The sequence below is a fragment of the Engystomops pustulosus genome, chromosome 1, assembly GCF_040894005.1.
Source record: "Engystomops pustulosus chromosome 1, aEngPut4.maternal, whole genome shotgun sequence".
Lineage (NCBI taxonomy): Eukaryota > Metazoa > Chordata > Amphibia > Anura > Leptodactylidae > Engystomops > Engystomops pustulosus.
The window spans coordinates 95785254-95811799 of record NC_092411.1 but is presented as its reverse complement, the minus strand read 5'-3'; the positions used below and the strand labels follow the sequence as shown (position 1 = coordinate 95811799).

Genomic DNA, 26546 nt, shown 5'->3' with positions numbered 1-26546 from the left:
CCTATTTTGCAGAACACTTACTGGTGGCAATCACAGTATTAGTGTACATTTTCCATATGATTGAAAAAGATAGGAGGAGATGACATGCACCATAAAAAAGTCAACTTCTTCCTTTTGAGACAGTGATAACACGCAGAAGAAGAAGACTTATGTCCCTTAGTATGGTGGGGAGATTTAGTAAGCGTGAAAAATTCTCAGGTATGTCTTTGATGTTTCTATTGTTTGTCTGTATCATATCAGATGTATTCACTAAGAATTGAATGAAAGTTTTAATCTTGTGACACTGGAAGGGTAAGTTATATGTAGTTACATGTGATGTAAAACCAACTTAGATGGCACATGTAAATATATGGGTGTAATGTAGTGAAGTCTTGTATTCCGCTACCCTCAAAAGACAAAAGGATCTGAGTAAAATAGGAGCAAACGTACAGGTGTTTAAGGGAAAAATTCATCCTCTTCTCGGAATTTTAAAGTCTATTTAAAACAATCTTTAACAGTGAGTCACAGGGTTTTTTTAATGAGTTATATATAACACTTACAGAAACTAAAAAACGTATGCATTTTTTGCTTGTTGGAGCAGTCTCGGTACAAAAAAATATTTCTGCGGGAAGTTGAAAACATCCATTGTTAAAGTCTTAGTTACAAATCTGCTACAGTGGTTTTTGTGGTTTCCCGGACTTTAAACTAATTTTTACAGCAAAGTACTATAATAAAAGAGATGTAAAAGTTCTATAGAAGCCATTACTGCAATAACCAGTATTTTCTATGTTTTTGAGTTGTAGTATTGCTAGTAAGGACTAGCTTCTTGACAAACTGCTGAGGAAAGCTGCATGTGTCTACTATTAATACATTCATAGGAAATGTAGTTATATATAGAGTCCATCAAAGGAAACCACTGCCGTTTTTGTGGAGTGACTTTCAACTTTGGTTATATTGAAGGTTGTGCTTATTTTTTCCAATTCCAAAATGTATCATTGCAGTTTTGCGCCAAACTTGTGACTTTTGGCCAACCCACTCCACTTTTTACTTTAGTCAACTTACTCCAGATTTATTATGTTAATCCAGATATGGTTGAAAGATTTATAAGCTGTTGGTTTACATTAAAAAAAGGAAATTTATGCATAAATCCACTCTAAACCCTGCTAGAACTGATTGGCGACTTATTTTGAAACCCTTGAGTCAATATAATGCTGTGACACTATGGGGGCAATTTATTTTTAGTCAGGACATTGGTGCATGTCTCTTTTTGGTTATTCTTGGTTCTGGACAGAATCAGGCAGCAAGTCTGTGGGGTTTTTAGCAACTTTATATTACTTTTTATTTTTATTAAAGTCACAAACTCTTTTGCAACCCCTTCTAAACTTTTTCCTACGCCTGGAGTTTAACTTTTAATCACAATTTGCGGCACAATTTTGTAAATTTTTCATACGTCCACATCTAGATTTTAAAGATATTTCCATATCCTATGCCACAGTAAGAAATAAATGCATACCTAACTTTGCTAGGCGAGTAAAAAAGTCGAAAAAATAAGAGATAAAAAGTATGTAAAAGTCTTGCGCCCGTTTTGCGATGCACGAGCAGGATTAACTGCTCGTGCAGTGTGAAACGGGCCATCGCCTCTAGTGGGTTCCTGCTCTATTTCTCTCTCACACAGTTTTGTTTTTATGCGATGTTTGAGTAAAGACTGAACGTTTTAATCGGTGAGTGCCAGCTCTTTTCTTTCCTTTTTCGAATGTTGCACAAACTTTAATACTTGTTAGCTAGAGCACCTCCGTGTGTTCCCAGGACCCATTCCCCATTTGTCGTCTCCAAAAGACTTATTTGAGGACACTTTTTGGATACTGCACTAGGTACAGTGCCCCTGGAGTGAAAACCCAATATCCATATACTTCAAAGACTAGGTCACATAGTAACTTTAAAGACTCAGGCCCCTTTCACACTTGCGTTTTTCACGCACGTTTTCTGCGCATGCTTTTGACGCGCAGAACTTGCATTGCACTCTGACCCATTGTAACCAATGGGTCTTTTCAGACTTGCATTCTTTTTTATGCACACACACACATTTTTTTTAACGCGCGTTTAAATCTCGACATGCTCTACTTTTGCAAGTCACGCGTGTGAAAAACGCACCGAAAACATAGAGCTCAGTCCTGAGTCCATTTCACGCGCATTTTCTGCGTGTGAAAAACGCATTGAAACAAACACTGAACAAACACTGACTGAAAACTGATTGCACTCTGATGCGAAATGTGCGTTTTTTCACTGACCAAACCCTGATCGCACCCTGATCAAACTCTGACGTGAAATGCAACGCGAGTGTGAAAGGGGCCTCACGTTCACATTTTGTAACATGCAAGGAAGTTATTGCCAAATACAGCCGGCTCTTTCTACATATCTTTTTAATCATTATATATCTTCTTCCAACTTGTTAATCCTCTCTGACCCTATAAATACTCTTTCAATTAAAGCATATGGACAGAGATTTTGCAGGTGGTCAACCACTGTAGATTGGGAAGCGTATGACCAGTTATCACAGATAAGCACATGAGCCCATGGAAGTGAATGAGGACATGTGCTGGCTTTAGAAAACACAGCTAGAACTCCTTATAATTTCCAGGTTGTATACAAGTAGCCCAAGTCTGAAAATGTATTTACTGCAGGAGACTTTAAGTAGTGGTATATTTTAGCACAAACTAAGGCCAGTTTTTCTGATTCATATTTTGCTAGTATGCGCCCCCTTGCACTTGATACAAACATATTTTAGTCTGAAATTTTCAATAAGGCTGCATTCACACACATGTATGGGGGACTTATATACGTCCAACGTATATACGGCCGATATACGTCCCCCATACACTTCTATGGGCTGACGGCATTGTACGGGAGCAGTACGGTGTCCTATCTTTTCCTGTAATACGGCGCCGTGGCCCATATGCTCCTATGGAGAGGGGCGGGGGTGAGCAGCGCTCACCTCCTCCCCCTCTCCCCACGTGCTGCCACGTGCCCTCCGTGCTACGGTGCGGCGGGCCACGGCAGTGTGCATGTAGCCTAACACTGTATTTTTACTGTTTATACTATAGTAGTGTAACATTAGACAAGTGTAAATAGGCATTCAGAGGTAAATGCAGTCTGGAAACCTGGAGACTTTTATGATGGTTAGAAAAAATATTTCAATCACAAAACAAGAAGTGCAAGTGATAAATACACATATAGATTTATTATTAAAAAAACTACTTAGATTTTCAATTGAATGGGACGCAAACTGGTATTTTCCTTGTGTGATTTAGAATTTCCTCCACAGGGCACCAATGCAGGTGAAAGTTATGATAGACTCCCTTATTTACCATATGGAGAAAAATTGTGCATAAGGGGGATACCCAATCTAACTTTGATGAAGTGGGCAGGTTCCATGTACACTCCATGAATGCACCCTCATAGCACCTTTCAGGAGGATGAAACTGAAGGAGCATGTACAGATCCATGACTGTTGTCAAAGACCAAATTTTAGTGTAGTGACCTTTTAACAGAAGGAAGGAAGCCATTAATGAGAAATATAAGAAGATTATCACAGTCAAGGTGCCTGGAACTATTATCATGCTTGATTTAGATTCAGTTTTCCCTTAAAGGGGTTTTTCCACAAAAGAAAATTCTCAAATCTCAATCCCCTGGTGATGTTTATACAATAAAGATCAATATAACCCCTTACTTTACAATTTTGCTCAGTTTTATTGCTGATTTAGCTCCTTTCAATCCCCTGACTGGTAAGTGCAAAACTAGTTCTGTGAGCTGACAATGTGCTTAGATTATCAGGGTGCAGGTGTATATACACTTCCATCTGGCTTCTGACATTGTACTAACACACTGACACATAGAATTGAAAGAGAGATGAGACAGATCATAGATGATGAAATGCCTAGGAGGCGTGGCAGACTTTTACACTGTCAGCACTGCTACATCTCTGTTCTCACAGACATGTGCCTGCCTCCCCCTTCACCCAGATACCTTATCTGCTTGTAGTTTGTAGCTTCTATTTCCTCACCATGTGCTGTTTGCTGGAAGGATGTCAGCGAGTGTTTGTAAGCTCCCTGCTTGACTGCAGGGGGGCAGGGGTACAAAAAAGGCAGATATAGACAGAAAGCTCTGCAGCATGGAGTCACACAGAATCCAACATGGCTTCCCTAAATCAGAAGTTACAGGGTCATGTCTAGGGGCAACTGAAATTGTGTACAGCAGGACTGATAGAGACTGGTTGGACTTATATCTGTGAAATGCTGGATTTTTGTTAATAACAGTGAATTAGAGAATGTGTTATTTTGTTATCCTGAGTACATTTAAGAACCTTGTCTTCGTGGGAATATCCCTTAAGACTGTCCATCAATGTCTAAGTTTAAGACCCATTGTCTTTTGCTCCTAGGTTTCCTACATGGAATTTTCCTGTTGCTCAGTTTATCTGCTAACTGCTATGGAGATATTAATCAAACTAAAGCACTGATATGTGAAATGCAACGTCAAGCCAGAGAACTTTTTAATAAATCTGTAAGTATCATTGCATTCCTATTCTGCTTATTGTATGGATGAAAGTCATACCTGTTTTGGTTGTTGATTATAAGAGTTTCCTAAATGATATATGAATAATGTTTTCTGGAAATGGGATTTCTAAACATTTTTATATCAATCTTGGGATATTGCTTTTCCTGTGCATAAACCAAAGATATCCTGGGGACAGAGTAAGAAAGGGGGCAGTGTCTCAGCACGCGACACGTAGGGCCAGCCAATAAGGAAATACATGTATGGGAGGTGAAGGAAGCATCCTGATGAGTAACTTAGTGGGGGATCCATTATTGACTTTCAGATGGAAAAGTGGTGATTTTTAAAAAAAAATTTTTGGCCTTGCTGCGTGTGTTGAACCATATTCAATTCTAAAATTCTTTTTTGGGCACACATTTTGGGTGCCGCTTGGGAATCCAACAGTTTTCCGACATGTTTATTGGCACAATTTTTGGCCAACTTAGAGCTACAAAAAAAATTCCTTTAGGGTCAACTTCTTCTGGCCATCATTGCACATATTATGGTTTATGAGTACAGGCTGTCCCCTACTTAAGGACACCCGACTTACAGACAACCCATAGTTACAGACGGACCCCCCTGCCCACTGTTACCTCTGGTGAAGCTCTCTGGATGCTTTACTATAGTCCCAGACTATAATGCTCAGCTGTAAGGTGTCTGTAATGAAGCTTTATTGATAATTCTTGGTCCAATTACACCAAAAATTTTGGAACTCCAATTGTCACTGGGGCAAAAGAAAAAAAATTGTCTAGAACTTCCATTATAAAATATACAGTTTCGACTTACATACAAATTCAACTTAAGAACAAACCACCAGCCCCTATCTTGTATGTAACCCGGGGAATGCCTGTAATATGCGTTTTGTGTTAGTTGCACAGAAAGATGTCACAACATCTATATACACAGCTTACTCCATGAATACTTGTATAGATAATATATTTTACATATTATTTATTCGTTTGCGTTGTCTATCATACTGTTTTTTAATTTGGGGATATCACTCCTTGTCATATATTATTATTTTTAAGCATTATATCTAGCATTCACTAAGAATTAAATTTTGTTAGAAATAGTCCATCCTCACTCTATCTATAATATGCACTTAGTTAACTTAAGGTATGTGTACCAACTGTGTGACTATGTTACAATGTCTAGCTGACTCGGAGCTTTACTTGATTTATCTGAGTGTGCACATTGGGAATAGCTCACGCATGCGCATTTGGCAAGCTTATGGAGCTGAAGCTTGCTTTCCTGCGCAGGTGCAATGGAACGCGGATACTGCTGCATGCGCTTTCAGCTGTTTGTTTGTGATCCCTGCCAATGTTACAGTGCCCTGACTTTATGTCTTCTTTCTTCTTTGGTCCAAAGCCAAGATGGAATTTCTTAAGGAAAACTGGAAAATTATGGTTTTCTGCAGGTTCCCCTGACTTTTTTTATGGATCAAAGCCTTTCTACACCACTAAGTAAAAGATTTGCCCCAATTCTCTTACAGTACTGAATGCCTGTTCATATTCTTTTCCATAACTTAAAGAGACTTAACATACAGGGCGATGACCTTATTTGAAACAGATCTATCTATGTGTCAATTAAGAGACCATAGGGAATCATACAGTTGTTGATCCCCATACAGATGTTTTTTTTGCTAAAACAGACAAAGCAAAGGTAAAAGAATGAATGAGAGAGAAGTAAGGGAACAAAATGGGCCACATTACAAAAATCCATCCATATCACCTAATTTAGACGTGTCCACCCTGCAGAGATTGAGAGGTGAACTATAACAAGGTCAAGTTTATTATTGGCTTTCTTCCACTTTTTTGGAGTTTTTTTTAATTTGCTGAGTCTTATACACCATATTTATCATGTGTTGGCTCCACAGTATTGCTCCTTTTCTGAGACTCACAGCTTTTTTTTGGTAGATCAATTTGGGTGCAGCTTTGGAATCCTGACACTTTTCCTGTATTTCTAGGTTCCAGACACTTTTTTGGTGCAATTCTTGTTACACAAACTAGACCAACAAAAACTGGTCTACTAAGTTCTATTTTACCTTTGTGAATGTGTAATTAGTTTAGCCCCTTCTCAGTCATGCAACAATTCATAAAGACCTTGAACCAAAATCTAACATCCCAGTATAAATTACCACAAAATTTGCTTCCCCACAAAAATGGACCCTGAGCCACTACCAAGTGGGTGCAAAACCAACTACCTGTAACAAAAAGAAGCAGAGTAAATAGGACTCACTCCTGGGAGTATTTAAGGTTCTTTTAACTCTGAAATGCAGCTCCATTATATATGTTAAAAATGATTGAACATGTTTACTTTAAAGTAAATCTTTCGTCAAATTCAAGCATGATAAACCAGGGGCACTTACCGTAAATACTCGGGTATAAGCCGTGCTAAAAAAACCTAACTCGGCTTATATGTGAGTCTATTAAAAAATATTAACACTGTACCCACCTTTCCGACACCCCCCGCAGGTTCTTGCTTTGGGTGCTCTGTCTACGGGTCCCTGCAGGATTGCGGCAGCCCACAAACAATGACGTTTGAAAGCGGCTGACGTCATTGTGTGTGCTGGATGCCAAAGGGCACCCGAAGAAAGAAAAGGACCTGCAGGGGGGTAGTCGGAAAGGTGAGTACAGTGTTAATTTTGTTTTAAAGGCTTGGCATAAAAGGGCTCGCCGGCTATATACTGGGGGTTGGGCTGGCTACATACTGCAGGGGCTGGCAGGCTATATACTGCTGTGGTTGGCAGGCTATATACTGGGGGGGCAGGGCCTGGCAGGTTATATACTTGGGGCAAGGGTTGGCTGCATACTGGGGGGCATGGGCTGGCTATATGCTGGGGGAAGGGGGCTGGTCCAGCTCTAGACTGGGGGGTAGGGGACTGGCTAGCTATATACTGGGGTGGAAGGGGGCTGGTCAGCTTTATACTGACTGGAGACTGTGACCAATATATTTCTCACCCTAGGCTTATACTCGAGTCAATAGGTTTTCCCAATTTTTTGTGTTAAAATTAGGTACCTTGTCTTATACTCGGGTCGGCTTATACACGAATATATATGGTACTCATAGATCAAGGGACTGTAACTGTGGTAATCATTATCCAGTGCCTGGATCTAAGAATAGGTCTGCCTGGTTTATCATGCTGTAAATTTTGTATTAATTTCATTGTGAGATAAATTGTTGAGTCATTCAGTCTGGCTTCCATACCTTACATCTGGTCATCACTTCCTCAATGTCAACTGTACTGCAAAATTTTAAGGAATTGCTTTTTTTGTAACAAGTTAAGGCTTCAGGAGTTAAGGAAACAGGGACAGGTCTATTTCTGGCAGGAATGGGAATACTAGGCTCGTTAGTGGGAATGGCTTCTGTGGCATTCATTTGCCCCAATAACAGATGCATAACTCAAAGCTGCTGGGTCCTAAAGCAATGAAGCAACTCATACTACCTTTTTTACATTTCAAGAGAATCAATATTGTAAATCCAGAATACCCCCTTTAAAGGGTATATAACATATAGCATTTTGTTTCATGAAAATTATGCAGTGACAATATATATTGTTATATTTACAATATTAAAAAAGGCTCATAATTGAATATAATCTGTTAAATGATACAATATGATAATATAAAAAAAAATGTACATTTATATTTTAGATCATTGAACATAACATTTCCATGGAAGATTGCAAAAGACCTTTTCCGGACTGGTCGGTCTGGCCTTTAGACAATACACTGGACAGAATAAATGAGAAACTACATTATTTCATCAATGCCTTTGATCTGCTGTTTCTCAGACATACAGAGGAGGACAAACATACAGAGATGCTTAAAGCAGCAAAGGTGAATATGGAAGCTCTGCTCATCAGTCTGTTAGAATGGTCTCATAAATCACTAGACAACTTGCTGAATGCACATATGCGCAAAGTGCTGAGGACAAAACTTGAGCTACCTAACAAGGAAAACATTTATGACCAAAAGTTGGAATGCTGTCAACTGGTAAATGCTTACATGGATTTCCTGGAAGTTGTTCATAAACTAAGTCAGAAAATTTCAACAAGAAGATCAAAAAGACATTTTTTCACAAACAGAAAAAAAACATCTTTTACCCCCTAACTGTACATCAGAAAGAGTATTTGTTGAAGTCCATTTACTTGTATTCCATAGGATGATCCAAAGATAAACCATCTACCAGCTTCCATCTTGATCAACGTTTGCAAGGACATGTTGGCATCAATCCAAACCAGCAGTTTTGTAATATCCTATGCTGCTAGTGAATCTCGTAAGCACACATCATTCTCTTTAAAATGCTTGAGTAATATGTATTTGCACATTTGCACATTTATTCAGAGACGGCTCTCAGAAGTGCAACCACAGGATTTTGTGTAATAGACCACAAATTTGAAAGGGCTATAACAGGAAATAATGTCCAAATGGGGCCACACGCATTTCCTTGTTACCTGTACAACTGCATAGTCATTGGGAGGAATTTATTAATTTGTGGTACATGCTCTGTTTTCTGGCACCTGACTTTAGTGTTTCATCACTATTGTATTTACTGCACCGCAGCAGAACCAATGGGCCTCAGAAATTCAGGATGGGTTATAGAACTGTATAGACTTTCTTATGTCTGGTGTCAATGTGCAGGTAAACAAATACTTTTCCAAAATTAGGAGCATGGGCAGATTAAGACTGCCATGGGACCTGGGCTGTACAAATATTATTGCCACTGCAAGTCTAGAATCACATCCTTCATATGGTACTAAAATCAAGCTTCTTGGGGAATGCAGGATACGACCCTTCTGTCTGCCCTTGAAGGTCTTGAAACGGCTCTTGTGTAAAGGTATATTGAGAGAATTAATGGATGTACAGGGATTTCATGGATGAAGGTCCTTCTGAGTATAAAATCTGGTGGTTGGTTTGGCTGGCCGTGGGCCCCAGGCTACCACCCAAACCGACTATATTGTTTGACTACTGATTAGGAGACCAAATAAAAGGCAGGAGGGTTAGCTTTTTGTGGTGCAGACAGGCTGTCAATCAGGTAAAACTGATGCAAAACCAAGGGATAGTATGGTAAAAAAAAACTGCCAGAAAAACATTAATACATTTCCCCCATAGAAGCTAAACAAAAAAAACACACTACTCTAAATAGGCAGTCATGTATACAAAGTGGAATATAGATCCTTTTCCTCCACCCAAAGCATGCAGATTTAGATCAGATTGTTGATACTATAACATTTATTTACAATACAACAATTCTAATTTTAAACCACATTATTTATACATGAGCCAAGAATTGTAGTAGCACAAAGCTATTATGTCAATTTAACTAACTGGACATTCATTTTTATTTTAATTAATCTGACATATTCTAACATTTCTTTCTTGGATGTGACCACTCTACACCCTGGCAGAGATGGCCATGCATGTATTGAGTTCTGCCCGGCCACCTGGATTCAACTTTCATTAGTACAGAACGGCTTCGGGACATGTCGTAATTCCTGGACATTTAATATCCAAATACTATTTCTTTGTGCAATAACTCCAGCAGTGGTGGTCATATCCAAGGAGAACAATCTTGTTTCTAAGGGACAACATGACTACATATATAGGAAATTACATATATAGGAAATTATCTCACACCGGTACATTTTTTTCATAACATTAAAAGGAAGAAATGCTTGTGTATGGCAGATGAGTTAAATTAAATGTGAATGTCCAGATGAGAATACTTTAATTACATTAAGGGGACCCAATATGAAGTATAAAATGTTGAATTAAATAGCTCATGTCATTGCTGATAAATTTGGTAATCTTACTATCATCCTTTGTCGGTGATGCCCTTGCGCGTTGCAGTAATATCCCATGCAAGCTGGAAAATATTCCAAATGCAATGAAATTGATGGAAAAACACATTTATTTTCAATGAGTGCTCCAAATAACACCTCTCCTTTATATATTGGGTGGGTATGATCACAGTGATACCAAATTTATAGGGGTTTTTACTAGGTTTTAATATATTTATAAAAAAATCTAAATATTTTGCTCAAACTTTTTTTTTTTTGTCATATTCTGATGTCAATAACTTTTTTAAACAATGGTGCAGGAAGTTGTGTATGGAATCTTTTTTTGCAGGACGCTGTGATATTTTAATTGCTGCCATTTTGGGGACTGTATGACCTTGTGATCACTTTTTATTCAAGTTTATATGTGTTGGAAAAAAGTGGCCATTCAGACATTTGTCCGCTATTTTCCGTTACAGGGTTCTCGACTGGGAATAATTGTTTTTATATTTTGGACTGTTACTTGTTTATTTATTTGTATGTGTTGGGAGAGGTTTATCTTTTTTCTCTCTGGTTAGGGCTCTTTGCATTGTATGAAAAAAATATTCTACCCCATTGGCTAGTATATGCTAATTAACAGGTTAGCCCATACTAGGAGTAGAGAGATTTGACAAAGTAAAATTATAAAAACACTAACAAATGAGATTACCACAGTCACAGTGTCAGGTTATATGAGTAGGTCTCTTTGGTTTTCTAGAATGTAGATTTGTACAGCTAGTTAAATGGGTGATCCCTAGTAGTGATATGACTCGTCCTTAAACCAAACTGTGACCTTCACCCTTTGACTCTGCATGACTTGGTGCAAACTTAGTGGTTCTATCAGACTATACACCATTTTCTATTTTCTGAAGATATAGCAAAAGAAGCTAAGGGTCACAGTGAAAGCTTCTACCTTAAATCTTCCTATTTGGTAGGGGTTTCAGCATCTGACATGTGAAAATAAATATGTTTTTAAATAAAAAAAATCCACTTTAAAGAAACACTAAAAATAGAAATGAAATTAAAAAAAGGCATGGGACAAAGTTACCCAAGCCGTATATATGTCTGTATGATTAGCTGCATGTTCCTAAAAATGTTAAACTCAGGGGAAGTTTTAGGGAAGTTTTAACAATACTTTTGTTTTACTGCAGACTGGTTAGAGGGAAAATTTACCTTTGTGGCCATTTGCCTTATAACCAGACACACAATAAATAGAAGGAAGAGCAACTAGATATGACTGAGCACTTGGGACACACGTATGAGATTTCTTTACATATTTATTAGACTATATTTTAATATGAGGACAATAGGCGCAAAGGAAAAGAGCAGGAGAGTGAGAGAAGAAGTTCTGGTGTTTTCCTTTATACATTTAGGGGGACATTAATCATAGTGGGTCTCAGGTTCGCCTGTTTTTGCGCCTGGTTTGCTCTTCTTTTTGGCTCCTGATCTATGATGGATCTGGTTCTGCCTTAGTAAATGCACTTTGGATTTGTCGCATGTCCCATTCATTTGCGCCTAAATTAGCGCCAAATTTGGCGCAATTGTTAGATCTCATTTGTGAGCAATAATGAAAGGAGACTGAGAAAATGTGACAGAACGTTCAGGGCTTCATCTCTGCACAAAAAAAATATCATTATGATGCAAATGCAGGGACTAAATGTGACAGAGATGTAAAAAAAAAAAAAAAAAATTCTTGCTGAAATGAGTCTTTTCCCTTTTTATTGTAATTTACATGAAATGGAGACGGATAATATTCTCAGATCTGTACAATAAGACAATAATCACTCCCAGAGATGATCCCATAGACAATGATGAAGTCGTTACTGGAGAAATTTTACATTTTAAAACTGCTCCGAAGTATTTTCCATGTTGCATAGAGGTTATTCTTCATTTGGGAACCTAAAATGTATGTTTTTAGTAATGAAAAGGGAAGTTTTTTTAAAGTACACCTGCTCAGAGCAGGTGCATTTTCTGCGCCTATTTTGTGCCTTTTTAGGCGCACTTTTGTGATAGATCCCGTGCAAACATCTGTTTAGGACGCACTCACTATGTCAGATAAGGCGCAGGGACTCAAAACCACTACGTGCCGAACTTTGCCGTGCGCCAGAAATGGCGCATAAATGCGCCTAATTAACGAGATGCGCCAGATTTTAGCGTTAAAAGACGCTCAAAACAGTCTAACTGACTATGATTAATGTCCCCCTTAATGTTCCTATCATCCACTGATAAGCTACAGGCCTGTTGTATGTCCACCAAATAGATTATCTGTATTGCGAGGATTTTGTTTTGACAGCACAAATTGCTGTAGACTAAACTTAATGTAACTCACAGAGGTTTTGACCAAAAATTGGAATTTTGTCAACTGCTAAATGCTTACATGGATTCTCTGGAAATTGTCCAAAAAAAATAAGTCAGAACTAGAATATCAAAAAGACATCTGTGTGTCATACGCATTTACTTACCATCTCGAACCCAGAAAAACTGAACTGGGCTCCAGTTCAACTGTTTTGGGATCAGGTCAATAAAACCATCTGACGTACGAATCATATTTGTTGGAACAAGCTCAGCCGTGTGCAACTGCACTTACTCTAATAGCCTTTCTAATATGAAGAATATTCTATTTAAACTAAAAGATTCATAAACCATAGTTTGTGCAGTTGTGTAATTCCTTTCATGGAAAGTGTTTTGCAAATGGGCATTTGATCAAGAGATTAGATATGTTGCAATATCATGAACAGCAGACTTGTTGTTTCCACCATTTTCATCATACTAAGGAGGAACTTAATGATGATTCAATATCAAATTATACTTTCTTTAGAATTGCCTATAAGTGAAAGTAGAAGTGCGTCTTTACCTCTGAACCATACACTTGTGACTTGATTCGTCCAAACTACTGTGAGATTTACTAATGTTTAATTATACATTTACTCATTTACTAGTTTAAGAAGAACTCGCCAGTTTAATTCCATCAATCTAAATTGCAGCACGCTTGGCCATTGCTGCTTTATAATAATACCACTGGTGACTCCAGTATTTCTATAATAGTAAATGATTATAAAGCTTTTGTCCTCTCACATAAAATGCATAACATTACTATAAACCAATTTTTAAAAAATAATTTTTAATCTCAACTGACTATTGCATTTGACGCTGTCTGTGCTCATTTCTAAACATCATGAATGTATGTTATTTTATGTATTGTCATTGCTATTTTTGTTTTATGTTGGAATTTCTTTTAGTTAAGAGAGTATTCACATTCTGTTCCATCATAGCAAAACAAAATAAAATTCTTGGCGTTGATGGACCCGTTACATGCACACAAATGGTGCCTAACAGAACCCAATGACTCAAAATAAGTCTATAAGGTTTCTATAAGGGTATTTATAATTTTATCAGAAAAAAACGGAACAATGCATACTCCCATAGCTTCAAACAAATATGAACAGAGCTGAATATGTACTGTTTTAATTACTAATATTTATATTATAAATTAATAATTTTTATATTAGCATTTATTATTATACACTGTAATGGTTAATGATATTTAATATATGAAAACATCCTTGTTATGTAATTATTTATTATATTTGGAATATTTAATGTAAAACATTTGATCAAATAAATAACATTTTTTCTTAAATAGTGTCTCCTTTCCGTTAAGTAAAATTATTGTAAAACAACTCATGGTGGGTTCACATGTTGCCAACAAAGGACAGCTAACAACAAAATGAGCCATCATAGAGTACAGGTAATGTAACAACTGGATAACAACAACTGCCCAAACTGTGCTGCTAAATAACATATAACCCACATCTAACCACTCTGTGGCCCACATATATATTATATACCTCTAATATCACAAAAGGCCATGCTGTTAATAAAATATTCTCTGAAAGTTCACTATATTACAATATATTGTATACAGTGAGTTACATATACTTATACAGAATCGTGACCCTAGCACTACTGTGAAAGGAACCTATAAATGAAATTACTGCAAATCTTCTCCATATGATAAAACAAAGACATATGATTCCTTTATCAGCACTTCCTTCCTTATGAAAAAAAGTGTCACTCCCTAACTGTCACAGAACCCATGATTCTATGACATTAGGGAAAAATTAACTTGCATTTACTAACAGAGGAGTTTCAATATGTGGTCATCAAGTGATGTTACAATACAGAGAAAATGGATACGGTGATGATACAGTATAGATTAACCCCTAGGGGACACAGCCTATTTTGGCCTTAAGGACGTGGCCCCATTCTTCAAATCTGACCTGTGTCACTATAAGTGGTTATAGTTTTGGAACGCTATGAGATATCCAGGGGATTTTGAGATTGTTTTCTCGTGACACATTGTACTTCAAATTAGTTTAAAAATTTGGATGATATCTTTTGTGTTTAGTTATGAAAAAAAACTAAATTTGGCAAAAATTTGGAAAAATTCTTTATTTTCAACGTTCTAAATTCTCTACTTTTGATGCAGATAGTCATAGCTCCCAAATAAATTCATAACTTACATTTCCCAAATGTCTGCTTTATGTTGGCATGGTTTTTTAAGATTCCACATATTTTACTAGAATGTTATGAGGCTCAGAATTTAGGTATCATTTTTCAAATTTTTTGTAAAATCACCAAAACCTGTATTTAGATGGACCTGCTCAACTTCTAATTGACACTGAGAGGCCTAAATAATAGTGGGACTCGTAAAATACCCCATTGTGGAAACTACACACCTCAACGTATGAAAAACCACTTTTAAGAAGTTTGTTAACGCTTTACGTGTTTTATAGGGGTTAAAACAAAATGGAGGTGCAGTCTGCAAATTGTAATATTTTTTCACAATACACTCATTTTGGGTGGAAAATTAAACATTTACAATGGATTAAATGAATAAAGGCTCCACAAAGTTTGTTACCCAATCTCTCCCGAGTACACGGATACTCTATATGTTGTGGTAACCTGCTGTATGGGCGCACGGCCGGGCATAGAGGGAAGGAGGTGCCATCCAGATCAGATTTTCTATGTCACATTGTACAGGCTATAATTTTTTTCTTTTTTTAATGTGGACCTATAGGGGCTTATTTCTTTTGCCACATGAGATGCACTTTTCTGGTACGTAATTTGGGGGAATCTATAGGCTAATTGGTGAGATTTTATTAACTCTTTGTTGGTGGAGGAAATGAAAATCATCACTTTTCAGGAAGATTTTTATGGGTTTTTTTTTTTTGGCTGTTTACCATATCATAAAAATAGTATATTATTTTTATTCTATGGGTCGCCACGATTACAAAAAGACCTCATTTATATAGATTTTTTATTTTTTTCCCATTTTTAGTGCATAAAAAGTAATTTGGCAAAAATGTTGTTACTTTTAGCATCACCGTCTTTCATATGCATAACTTTTTTATTTTTCGCGAGAAGGATTGTTCTTTTTAGTGGTCTTATTTTAGAGTGCATAACATTTTTTAAATCCCTTTTTAGAGCATTTTTATAGGGTATTAATTGAAAATGATCTTTTTTCTGGAGCTTTTTTTTGTTTTGTTTTTACGGCTTTAACTTTGCGGATCTAATAACGATTCTGTTTTATTATGCAGATTGTTACAGACGCAGGGATACCAAATATGTGGGGGTTTTGTGTATTTTATTCAATTGTACTGAATAAAAACCAATTTGGAGAAAATCTTGTTCATTTTAGCATCATCATCTTTTCATATGCATAACTTTTTTATTTTTCGGCTTACAAATCTAGTTAGGGGCTTATTTTTTGCGAGAAGAGTTGTTCTTTTTAGTGGGCTTATTTTGGAGTGCATAACATTTTTTTAAATTACTTTTTAGAGCATTTTTTTATAGGGTATTAATTAAAAATTATCTTTTTTCGGAAAGTTTTTGCGTTTTTTTTTCTACGGCGTGTACCGTGCGGGTCCAGTAATGATTCTGTTTTATTATACAGATTGTTACGGACGCGGCAATACCAAATATGCGGGGTTTTTTGTGTTTTTGATACTTTATTAAGTGTTTTTATGGGAAAGTGACATTTTAGGGGCTTATATTTTTATGTATTTATTTTTTATTTATTATAATGTGTAGTGTTAAGTGTTTTTGCATATTTTTACTTATACATACTTAAACTTGAACCAGTGATGCTCTGATCACTGGTTTAAGTTCAATACACTGCTCTACAATACTATTTTATTGTAGAGCAGTGTAAACTGTCTGAGCAAGCTTGCGCATGCTCAGACAGTTTACAGTCAGACCCGGAAGGGGTCTGACTGCCATGGAGACCGGACAGCTCCGGGGCACATGCCAGTCCTTCGGAGCTGCCCAGAAGTGGATCGGATCCCCCGGTAAGCGGCACGGGGGATCCGATCCACAGCGCAAACACCCTTACACGCCGCGGTCATGTTTGACCGCGGCGTGTAATGGGTTAACACCCGCGATCGGAGCCGGCTCCGATCGCGGGTGTTAGCGCAGGCTGTCAGCTGTACTAGACAGCTGACAGCCGCTGCTTCTGGTACCGGCTCCATTCGTGAGCCGGTGCCAGAAGCAGGACGTTATAGAACGTCCCCGTGCGCTAAGCATCTAGCCCCGGGGACGTACTATAACGTCCTGGTGCGCCTAGGGGTTAAAAAGCACATTGTCACAGAACTAGAATAGTACACAGTGATGTCATTGTACAGTGCTAATATTGCCACAGTGATGTCACAGTATAGCAGTACAGGGATCATACACACAGTGATGTCACAGTTCCACGACAATACACAACAGTTATGTCACTGTGATGTACAGGTGGGAGTCATATGCCGGATTTGTTCTTGTTCATCAATATCCCTCACTTCCTCCTTGCCTTATCTTGTATAACGCATGAGTTCTTGGGAACATCCTATTATAAAAGGCTGCAGAGGCACTCTGGCTCGGTAGAGGGTAGCTATCAACTAACACCTTTGCAGCTGCAGTGACTCCAAGGATCTTTAAAGAGTAACTGTAAAGGTTTTTTTTACACAAATCAATAGCTCTTGGGATGCAAAACAGATTTGCCTATTATCTTTGTTACCAAATGCAGCAGTTTCTTTGCTATCCCCCTCAGAATACCTCAGTGCTGCAATGTCTGCCTCCTCTCCATGTGCTGATAAGCCTTATGAGGCCTATCTTGTTTACACTGTGTTTCTGGTCGGATTCATGGGAGGGGAGGAGCTGCTGTTCCCTGCTCACAGAGAAGGAGGTCATGTGTCAGTGAATGTAGCAAGAGCTGGAAGTGTACAGAACAGTGAACACAGTTGTCTCCTGCACAGAATAGTGAGGTACAAGATCTCCCCTATTCCCTATCAGTCCCCCCATCCCAGTCTGTGGTTCTACAGAACTTTGTCTGTCTGTCTCTGCTCTTCTCACTACTCCCTTCCCCACCTTGTCATCAGCAGTATCAGCTCTGTGCAGATAAGCTATTAACTATTAGTGCTCACACAGCACAGGCTATAGATTGCATGTAACTGGTGTACCAATGATTTCTACCACATTCCCTGCTCTTCCACGTGATGGAAGCTGCCAGGCTGTCTCCATATACATCCTGTATGTGCTCTGTGCATGTTCCCTGCTCCTCCATGTGATGGAAGCTGACAGGTTAGTCACCATAAACATCCTGTATGTGCACTGTGCAGTGTTCAGTGGATTTACACATGGGAAACTAAATGGATTTAATGCTTAATTACTTTGAGAGAGAACACAAGGCATCATGGGATCTCTGGGCAAGCTAACTGGCCTCAGCTTGAGGGCAGAGACTGACAGATATTAGTCACCGCCCACTTCATCTCAGGTGTCAAATACTTTCAGAAAAGAAAATGCCATACCTTTGGAAAGAAAAGGACGAGCAGCACAAAGTAGGGATCATTCTGTTTGTTTTCAAAGGGGGAATCACATATAATACTTCACTATAGCTTTACAGTGAGGCTTTAAGGAGCTTCCATTTTTAAGACAAAAGACAAAGGAAATATTAATATCCTGTTTATGCAGTTATGGTTCATCTCAGCCCAAGGCTAGACACATTTTTGGTATCAGTATAGCAACAGTATCATATAGCTATGGTATCATAAGCTAAATAGGTTATAGCTTTCTTGGATAAAGAGATATAAATATCTCTGAATAGGAACATAGGAAATGGATCAAGTTTGGTATCAACGTGATCCAGAGATTCCCCCAGATCAAATGAGACCACAACCCTGACCCTATGCCTTCCCATTGAGAAACTAGAACAAGCCCCAGGTAGGAGGGGACCTAGAGCCCTCCTGTGGGTGTGCAGGGGTGTGATTGCACCTATTATAATCAGAGCACCACTGGCGCCCATCGTCTTTGCCTGGGGAAACCTTTTACCATCACTAATTGCTGGAAGAATCATTAAGTGTGGACTATCCATACTGCATGCTGATACTTGTAGTCCTACACTTGTATTTGTACTTTATGTGTACAGTTTGTCTAGTGTGCCCTTAAGGCAATTAAATATAAAATTAAACCTGTGTTGCTCTTTTATTTCTGGATTGGTTCCTCACCCTATATACTCCTGTTACAGGCTTATATTAAATGGGAACTGGTGGCGGCTTATTTGGGGTTGATAAGGTTTTATTTTAATGAAGCTAGTGAAAGGGGTCTTTTAGCCATATTCAAAGGTTGTGTGGACAACTCTAACTCACTTCCTGTGCCTCCCAGAACCTATGTGTTCTGGAAGTGTCTATAAAAGGATAATTAATAGACATTGCGTTCCCCTCAGGGCTCTAAAACGTCACTTTCGTCACGGTCACAGTAAGGTGCTAATAAAACCACAGTGATGTCACAGTACAGGGATCAACCCTACAGTGATGTCGCTGTACAGGGATAATACACAGTGATGTCACTGTACAGTACTAATGGCCACACCGTGATGTCATGATAATACACACAGTGATGTCACAGTGCAGGGATAATACACAAAGTGATGTCACAGTAGAGGTATAATACACACAGTGATGTCGCGGTACAGGGACAACACACAGTGATGTTGTAACAAAGGGATAATACACACAATTATATCATTGTACAGGGGGTAATACGCACAGTGATGTTATAGGATAGTGATAATACATACAGTGATGTCACAGCACAGGGATCATAAGTGATGTCATAGTTCTGAATGAAAATTAATAAAGAATTATGATAAACTTATTTGAAACTTATTTATAGGTCATTGACCTTTCCTTAAGAATAGTCATTGTACATTGAATGTCAGGTTTAGTTGAGGCTGTTAACCCCTTAAGGACGCAGCCATTTTGTAGCTTAAGGCTCAGTCCCATTTTTTGGATTCTGACTTGCGTCTCTTTATATGGTTATTACTTTTGAACACTGTTACTTATCTAAACGATTCTGAGATAGTTTTTTCCCCACATGTTGTACTTCATTTTAGTGGTAAATGTGATGGCACTTTTTCTGCGGAATGAGATGCTTTTTCCAGTGTTACCATATTGGGTTTGGTATCACCTATTGTTGAAAATTTAGGAACTTTTTTTGAGGTCATGAGTAGAAAAGCATCAATTCTGTACTGGATTTTTTCCTCTTTTTTTTTTCGTGTTCACCGTATAGCCTAATAATCATGTTATCTGTATTCTATGGGTCAATACGATTACGGGGATACCAGACATGAATATTTTTTCTTATGTTTTACTAAATTTGCCAAATAAAGCCCTAATGTGGGGGAAAATCTATCATTTGTGCATCGCTGTCTTCCAAGTGGCATAACATCATTACATTTTTGGCTACAGAGCTGGTTGATGGCTTGTTTTTTTGCGGGACATGTTGTACTTTGCAACAGTATCATTCTGGAGTACATATGTTTTGTTGATCACTTTACTGCATTTTTAGTGGGATTCAATAGGTAAAACTCATAATTTTTGGTGGGTTTTGAAAGTTTTTTTTTACAGCGTTCATCGTAAGGGTTCAATACTTATTTAGTTTTATTCTACAGATTGTTATAGACGCGGTGATACTATATATGTGGGGTTTGTGTTATGATTTAGACTTTTTTGAGCATATGTCTCTTTATATGTTTTGGGGCTTATGGGCATTTTTAGTGATTTATAAAGTTATTTTTATTGAAAAACATTTTTTTTTACATTTTTTACTTGATCCACCATGGGACACGAACAAGCAATCACCTGATTACTTGTTCATGATAATACTCTGCAATACTGATGTATTGCAGGGTATTAGCAGTGTCAGCCTATGCACATGCATAGGCTGACACTATGCCTTTAAGATGACGTCACAGACGCCATCTTAAAGGCACTGCCTTCAGGCATCTCTGGGGTCCCGATCGCGATTACCTCTGACATCCCGCGACCCCCCATGCCGGTTCGGCTCCTGTGCAGAGCTGAACCGGCATTGTCTCTGCGCAGTATTTGACAAAATAGCTGTACTGCGCTAAGCGCTATTCGCAGGACTCAGCGCAGTACAGCTACGGCACAGAGCGCTAAGGGGTTAATGGAGCCTGGAGCCCCTCAGGCTCATTGGCATGCAGTCTTTCATTCTGGTGGTAGATGTCCTTTAAAGCAACACGTGTCATTTTTTCTCGCTCTCTACCCCACCCTCTCCCTGAGGGAGCTGGTTCTATTCTCCCCGTCTTATTCTCACACCCACAGATAACTAGTCATATCCATTGCAGTAATACACACACTGATACTACAGCACCGACAAAATAAAACACTGATGTCGAGTAATATTGCAAGTCTCCTTTACCCCATCATTACTACCCCTTTTCCTAATATAAGCTGATGTTCTTATAATACTCTGGAAGCAATATCTTTAGAACATTGGACAGACTTAACATAAACACCATCAAATTGATCAGGGATACAGTAGCAATGACTGTGTAAGTAATTTCCCTTTGATTTTAATACATTGAATTTATAAATGTTACATTATGGGCAGATTTTAGGATAAGATATAAAACTTTATACTAGTAAAATCGTTCAACAATGCAAACCATATTTCTTTCATATTTTAATTACTTTAGATCCCCTACATTTTTAGAGAAGTTCTAAATCTTCTGATCACGGGTTGGTCACATGTATTGATGGTGTATTATTCCTTACTGTGGTTAAATGGTTTCAAAAAAAGAGAATTTTATTTCCCTTTATGAAAAGTGAAGCTCAAAAGTAAGCTTATTCCATCAAAGCCTAAGAAACTTTCTTCAAACCAAAAAGGATACAGAAGGGGGCATGTATAATTTTTTTTTTCTTGGTTTATAATTGAGTTATTTGGAAGGTCTGTTTTGCGCCTTATGTATGATCATGTCTTTTTTCTTGTGACACATGTTTAGTTTAGCTTTTTTTTTTGGACTTTGTGTTGCAAATGTCTCAAATCCACATGGATACAAGCCACGTGCAACACCCCTGCCAACATATAGGCATGGTGGTAGTTGCAAATAGCGCCCTCTCCATGTCAGGATCTATCTGGTGAGCCTGGGCAACTCACCCGGAAGATAATGCTACGCTAGTGTAATTGCAGCTGTAGATTCTGCCTGAAAAGGCAACAGTTAGATTGGTGTAAGTAATTATCCAATTATGTGGCTGTATTGTTAGCTGGAGTATGAATGGAGAGGTGCTACAAACTGACCAGGGGGAGTAATAATAATAATAATAATAATTCCTTTATTTATTTAGCACACAAAGATTATGCAGCACTGCACAGAGCTTGCCAAATCAGTCCCTGTCCCCAATGGGGCTCACAATCTTATCAACCTACCAGTATGTTTTGGAGTGTGGGAGGAAACCCGAGGACCCGGAGGAAACCCATACAAACATGGAGAGAACATACAAACTCTTTGCAGATGTTTACCCTGGGACTTGAACCCAGGTCTCCAGAGCTGCAAGGCTGTAATGCTAACCACTGCGCTGTCCTTAAGTATAAAACCCCAGTGTAGTGGAAGCACATGGTCAGGTCTCAGGTCTGTCTGAGGAGTTTGTCTTACCACATGGTCTGAGTGAAGAGAGAGACAATTGGGCAGATTTACTTACCCGGTCCAGTCGCCATCCAGCGGCGTGTTCTCCGACTCTGATTCGGGTTCTGCCAGGATTCACTAAGGTAGTGCGCCCGATGTCCACTAGGTGTCGCTGCTGCGCTGAAGTCCGCTGGAGTTCACCTACTTTGTTCCAGTGTATGTGAGTGATATTCTTGCGACACAATTTTTTCCAAAAAAATTCTGCGTCTTTTCCGAATCCGACGGGTTTTTCGAAGGCCACGCCCCCCGATTTCTGTCGCGTGAAAGCCGACGCAGATGCGTCACAATCCGATCGAGTGTGCCAAAATCCCGGGGCAAATCGGAAAAATTGATACGGACCCTTAGTAAATGTGCACCATTGTGTGCAGCACACCTTCAGTGCTGCCACAGATACTAATCCCAGCAACTGAATCAGGAAACTCTAACCCAGAGCTGCAGCTTTCAAAAGCTCCAGCTCCACCTCAACTATCCCAGCCTGCATCTACTATCAGGCTGGTGCACCATTCCTGCGGACCCCTCTCCATGACCACTCCAGTAACCAGAATCCGATGTTAATCGTGTTTGAGCCGTTACCTGCTGTTTGAAGTTCAATAAAGAAATGTAAGTTGATTTGTACAACGTTGCCTCCGTCTGATCCCTGGATACGGCTGCTTACCACCACTGGTTTCCCTATCCATTACCCTGGGACTCATCCTACAGACACTCAGGGGTTGCCCCATGGAGAAGCCAGTACATCACCCTCTCCCTCCATATTTCTTGCACACACCACCTGCTGGAGACCTGCCAGGCTTTAGGACAGCCCTCCGGTCCCCATACCAAGCACTGTGACAACAGCGTGCCCTAGGCCGCAATAGCCAGCCACTCCGGTATTCTGGGCCCCGGCTGCCTCCCCGCTGGGGGATGTTGCACATGTGAGGAGGTTATATGCAGGAGTGGACACTACTGTAAATTTTGGATTTGAGGCTGTGTTCTGCATTTTTTGAAAATATGCAAAGTTTTCCAGGAGAACCATGCCTCTTTTAGCTACGTTGTAAGACAGTTCCTTTTGACTAATAAGAGCTGAGCCCTCTTCATACTCACATACTTCACAATGGTGCAAACACCCGTCGCTAACACCCGCGCTCGCTGCTAGCACCAATCGCGGGTTTGTCGGCGGCATTGATCTTGGCTTGGACGTGCCGCTCCCTGTGACGTCATCGGGGAGCAGCGATCCATTTCCATGACAGCCTCAGGTCACACAAAGATTGGGGGCTATCATGTTTTAGGCTATTTATTACAATGTGTAGTATGGCAGTATATGGTAGTATCAATCAGACAACCAAGGGTTAAAGTACCCTAGGGGATCTGAAAAATAGTAAAAATAAAAAAAAGTTTAAAAGAAATTATATTAAAAAAAGCTAAAAATTCAAATCACCCCCCTTTCCTTAGATCTGATATAAATATAAATAAACAGGAAAAATCATAAACACATTGGGGCACATTTACTTACCCGGTCCATTCGCGTTCCAGCGGCGGCTTCTCTGACGAGCGTTCGGGTCTTCCGGCGATTCATGAAGGTCCTGCGCCCGATGTCCACCAGGTGGCACTGCTGCGCCGAAGTCCGTCGAGGTGCCCCGGAGTTCATCGTCTTCATCGTGGTGCATGTGAGTATGTCGCGTGCGCCAAAATCCCGGGGCAATTCAGGGAAAATCAGCCCAAAACGGAAATATTCGGGTAACACGTCGGGAAAACGCGAATCGGGCCCTTAGTAAATGACCCCCATTAGGTATCACCGCGTCCGAAAAGGCCCGATCTATCAAAATACAAAAAACGTTTTTCACTGTGTTTAACCCTGTAACAGAAAATAGTGCCCAAAATCTAAACCCCTTAACGACTTGGCCCTTTTTTGTGTTTTCATTTCCATTTTTCACTCCCCACTTTCAAAAATCTATAACTTTTTTATTTTTCCATGTACAGAGCTGTGTCATGGGTTGTTTTTTGCCTCACAAATTGCACTTCATAGAGATGGTATTGAATATTCCATGCCATGTACTGGGAAGCTGGATAAACATTCCAAATGCAGTGAAAAACCGTATTCGCGCCATTTCCTTGTGGGCTTGGATTTTACGGATTTCACTGTATGCCCCAAATGACATGTCTACTTTATTCTTTGGGTCGGTGTGATCACTGGGATACACGGGGGTTTTAGAATGTTTTCATACATTTACAAAAATTAAAACCTAATAACTTTGTCATAGACACCATAACCAAGTAATAAAACTTAGCTTTTATTTTCAATATATTTGTGAAAGAATAAACAAGTGAAGATATTGTAACTTAAAAACACAGGGTAACCACTAATGACGTGTATCTGATACTGCTAGTATTAGTTTTCCCGGGTAAACAGCCTAGCATATAAATCAGAGTAGTATATATGTGTATATGTACACACAACACTATGGGGCATTTTTCATACGCTTGCGCTCGTGCGCCAGGGTATGATAGCCCCACCGCTGCATATTCGGAGCAGGATACATCAAGAAGCTTCCGCCTCTTGATGTATCGGGGCGGGAGGCCGCAAAGCGTTTATCTTACGCCAGGCAGGGCCTGACGTAGAAAAGAACGCAGCCGACGACTATTCACATATGAAAAGTCGCCGGCGACAGCAAGTGCGCAGGCGCGGGGACAGTAACACCCTGCGCCGGCCCACTCCCGGCCAGCCGCGCCCTCACTGGTGTGAAGGTGGCGGATTGGGGCAAATAATCGCAAGTGCTAGCAATAAGCTGACGTGGAGCAGAGGTCCTGATAAATATGCCCCTATATGTTTGTTTTGGGGCAATTTGTGGTAGCTGTGGTATCTGAGCCACTATATATATATAGTAAGGTGCATACAAATCCAGTAGAACTTATTCACCAAAGATGTTACACTGTTACACGGGACCAATATTGGCCATAGCAAAATTTGGCAGCAATAGTGTCCCCATAACAACATTCACTAGGTTTTTCCAAAAGGTAATGTATTGTTTACATGTGCTACATTTTGTTAAAGGAAATCTAGAATTAGTTTTTATGTGTTGTAAGCCAAACATACCTTGAGAATGCTGTATCTACACTCAGGGTCACCACAAGGAATTTTGGGGCCCCTGACTGGAAGATTTTTGTGACAAAAACATTTTTAAGCCATGACAAGCTAGACTCTTTAGACAGGACCCTAATCTACTGCACATGTCCCCTCAGTATATATAAATAGCCCCAGCACATGCCGACTCAGTATATAGATAGCCCCTGCATGTGCCCACTCAGTATATAGATAGCCCCTGCGCTTGCCCACTCAGTGTATAGACAACCCCAGCATGTGCCCCTCAGTATATAGATAACCCCAGCACTTGCCCACTCAGTATATAGATAGCCCCTGCACGTGCCCACTCAGTATATAGATAACCCCAGCACGTGCCCACTCAGTATATAGACAGCCCCTGCACGTGCCCACTCAGTATATAGACAGCCCCTGCACGTGCCCACTCAGTATATAGATAACCCCAGCACGTGCCCACTCAGTATATAGACAGCCCCAGCACATATCCCCTCAGTATATAGATAGCCCCAGCAAGTGAACACTCAGTATATAAATAGCCCCTGCACGTGTCCACTCATTATATAGATAGCCCCAAGTCCACAGACAGCCAAGTCCCCCCCCATTCCACAGACAGCTCCTGACCCCCTGCCCTGCCCAGTCCACAGACAGCCCCGCCCCCCAGTCTGCAGACAGCCAAGTCCCCCCTCCAGTCCACAGACATCTCCCGACCCCACCCCACTCCCTCCAGTCCACAGACAGCTCTTACAACCGCCAGTTCACAGACAGCTCCTGCCTGCCACCATCCACAGACAGCTCCCACCTCCCCCAGTCCACAAACAGCTCCCGCAGCACAGTAAAAAAATAAATAAATAAATAAATAAATAATAAAAAAATATATATATATACTCACTAAGTCTTTCCGCGCTCCCTCCTCCGCGACCCACTTGTCACTGCTGTTGGATTGAGAGGAGGGACCGCAGGTAGGCAGGCAGTATATATATGAGTGAGTGAGGAACCCCATAAGTGCAATGCAGCCAATTAAGGGGCAGAGTCAGCAGGGGTGGGTTGTGGGTACTGTGTGAGCT

The 26546-nt window shown here is 39.7% G+C and overlaps 1 protein-coding gene and 1 long non-coding RNA gene across 2 annotated transcripts in view; one reads left to right on the top strand and one right to left on the bottom strand.

Moving 5' to 3' along the window:
- The window catches only part of LOC140127744 (uncharacterized), an 84909-nt gene that overhangs the window by 974 nt on the left and 57389 nt on the right, over positions 1-26546 (bottom strand). The gene's annotated exons all lie outside the window — the stretch shown is intronic.
- LOC140127739 (uncharacterized) lies at positions 76-11731 on the top strand. Its single transcript, XM_072148786.1, has 3 exons — positions 76-198; positions 4415-4536; positions 8220-11731. Exons 1-3 carry the CDS (start codon positions 150-152, stop codon positions 8676-8678), a joined length of 630 nt encoding a protein of 209 aa, XP_072004887.1. The 5' UTR covers positions 76-149; the 3' UTR covers positions 8679-11731.

Excerpts from the sequence above, each read along its gene's own strand:
- LOC140127739 (XM_072148786.1), top strand. The coding sequence starts at position 150 with ATGTCCCTTAGTATGGTGGGGAGATTTAGTAAGCGTGAAAAATTCTCA. Across the intron at positions 199-4,414 it reads TAAGCGTGAAAAATTCTCAG|GTTTCCTACATGGAATTTTC; the intron begins GTATGTCTTTGA and ends TTTTGCTCCTAG. Across the intron at positions 4,537-8,219 it reads GAGAACTTTTTAATAAATCT|ATCATTGAACATAACATTTC; the intron begins GTAAGTATCATT and ends TTTATATTTTAG.